Consider the following 1,977-nt stretch of genomic DNA (forward strand, 5'->3'; position numbering starts at 1 on the left):
ATCACACCTATCCACAAAATAATAAATTGTGTGTTGCATTTTTTTTTTTGAACAAAAAAATATTTGTATAATAACATCTATTTCATTCAAGTTGAACGTCAAATATTCAATTAATTAGTTAAAAAACTAAAAGAAAAAAAGGTAAATAATGATTCTATAGTGACATATTCAATTCGAATAAACATTTGTCTAAAGAAAGGGCTGATATTATATTTTGAATGAAAAAAAATTCTCTAAAATAATAGTTAACAAATTTTAAATTTAGACAAGGAGATAGATAAGAATCTTAAAAGATAAGAAATAGATTGCAAAAACAACCCATCAATTTCAAAGAGAGGATTCTATATAGAAACTTATTGCTTCATAGAAACGGGAAGATCACATCAGGAACTAAGTCAAGTGTATAATATACGTAAAGTGTAAGACTATCTGAAATATAAAAAAAAAAAAAGTACTACGTAAAACTTAAAATCAACTACTAAATAGTTGTCATATATTTGTATCTATTTGTGTATCTTTACATGTAGTATTATTTTATATATATTATATATGATTATTGCTTTGATAGTTAATTTGTAATACTCGTAACGGACTTGATTTTGATATGATAATCATGATTAGAGCTCTCACCGCTCTCTCTCTCTCTCTAACCTACTATTTGGACTTTGGAACATAAGTAATGATCATATTCGCTATTTGAGTCTAAAAAGCTTATACAATGATGACTATAGATGTAGTTTTTATATACGTGTAGTGAAATCATTCTACTATCCATACATTGATTCATTCTTCATATTCATACACTTGCACGTTCTGCATAATATTACTCCTTACTATTGCTATCCTTTTGCCTGTGATCGTTATACTTTGTTGAGAGTTATTGTAGCAAGCTCTGCAGATCGCATATGGTCAAAATTTCGATCCGATCCGCATTAAAATCATCGGATCGGATCTAATATCCGCAACTTTTAAAGTTGGATCCGATCCGATCCGATCTGCACATTTGCAGATCAGATATATCTGCAAAACATAAAAATATTTTTAAAAGCTTATTTTTATTAAAAAATATCAATAAAATTCATTTTTTCTATTCTTTTAAATATGTTTACTCTTAAAATAATATTAAACATACTTTTCTTAAATAATGCACATACTTTTCTTAAATAATAAATTAAAACAATATACATATATGATAATTATTAATTGAAATAAAACATAAAAAGAATATTTACTTATTTATTTCTTTAATTTTGCGGATACGCGGATATGCGGATACTAACACAAAATTCGCAATCCGATTCGATTAGTGTATGGATCCGATCCGATCCAATTCGAAAGCCTTGCGGATCGGATCCATATCCACAATTTTCGGATCGGATACGAATAAACACCGCAGATATACAGATCAGATCCGATCCGTGGACACCCCTATAAAAAAAAAGCATATAAACCCAAGTTTCTGATTTAAGGGTATAATCCTATCCTTCCCCACCACAATAATATTAAGTTTGATGTCACCCATTTTTATAAATGACAATACTAAAAGTTAATATTTTTAGTGAAAATATAAAAAGTTAGTTAGTGCTGATTTGAATATAAAGTAAATGTAAGAAAAAAAATATTAATCATTTAATATTTTTTATCATAAATATATCATATACGTTCTTATTTGATATAATTTATATCAAACATGTTCTAGTTTCATAAATTTATTATCATAAATTTATTAAATACAGTTAAAAAAGAAAACAATTACTTATTCAAAGTTTCTTAATTAATATAAAAATTATTAAATTAAAAAATATATGTAGCTAGCTAAAACAACTAACAATATTGTGTGTTTATTTAAATATTATTAAGTTGATAAAAAAATTTAATAAAAAATATATTTTTTATTTTTAGTGTGTTTGATAAATTTTTAATAATAAAAATAAAAATATTAAAAAATAAAATAATTTAAAAAACTAAAATTTATAT

At 24.6% G+C, this 1,977-nt stretch overlaps 1 protein-coding gene across 1 annotated transcript in view; it reads right to left on the reverse strand.

Annotated features, from left to right (window-relative positions):
* The window catches only part of LOC107469319 (uncharacterized), a 3,919-nt gene that overhangs the window by 737 nt on the left and 1,205 nt on the right, over positions 1-1,977 (reverse strand). The window contains exon 2 of the mRNA XM_052254866.1: positions 636-663. Coding sequence (XP_052110826.1) covers positions 636-663 — 28 coding nt within the window. The remainder of the gene's footprint in view (positions 1-635; positions 664-1,977) is intronic.

Source organism: Arachis duranensis, chromosome 10 (genome assembly GCF_000817695.3).
Source record: "Arachis duranensis cultivar V14167 chromosome 10, aradu.V14167.gnm2.J7QH, whole genome shotgun sequence".
NCBI classification, from domain to species: Eukaryota; Viridiplantae; Streptophyta; class Magnoliopsida; order Fabales; family Fabaceae; genus Arachis; species Arachis duranensis.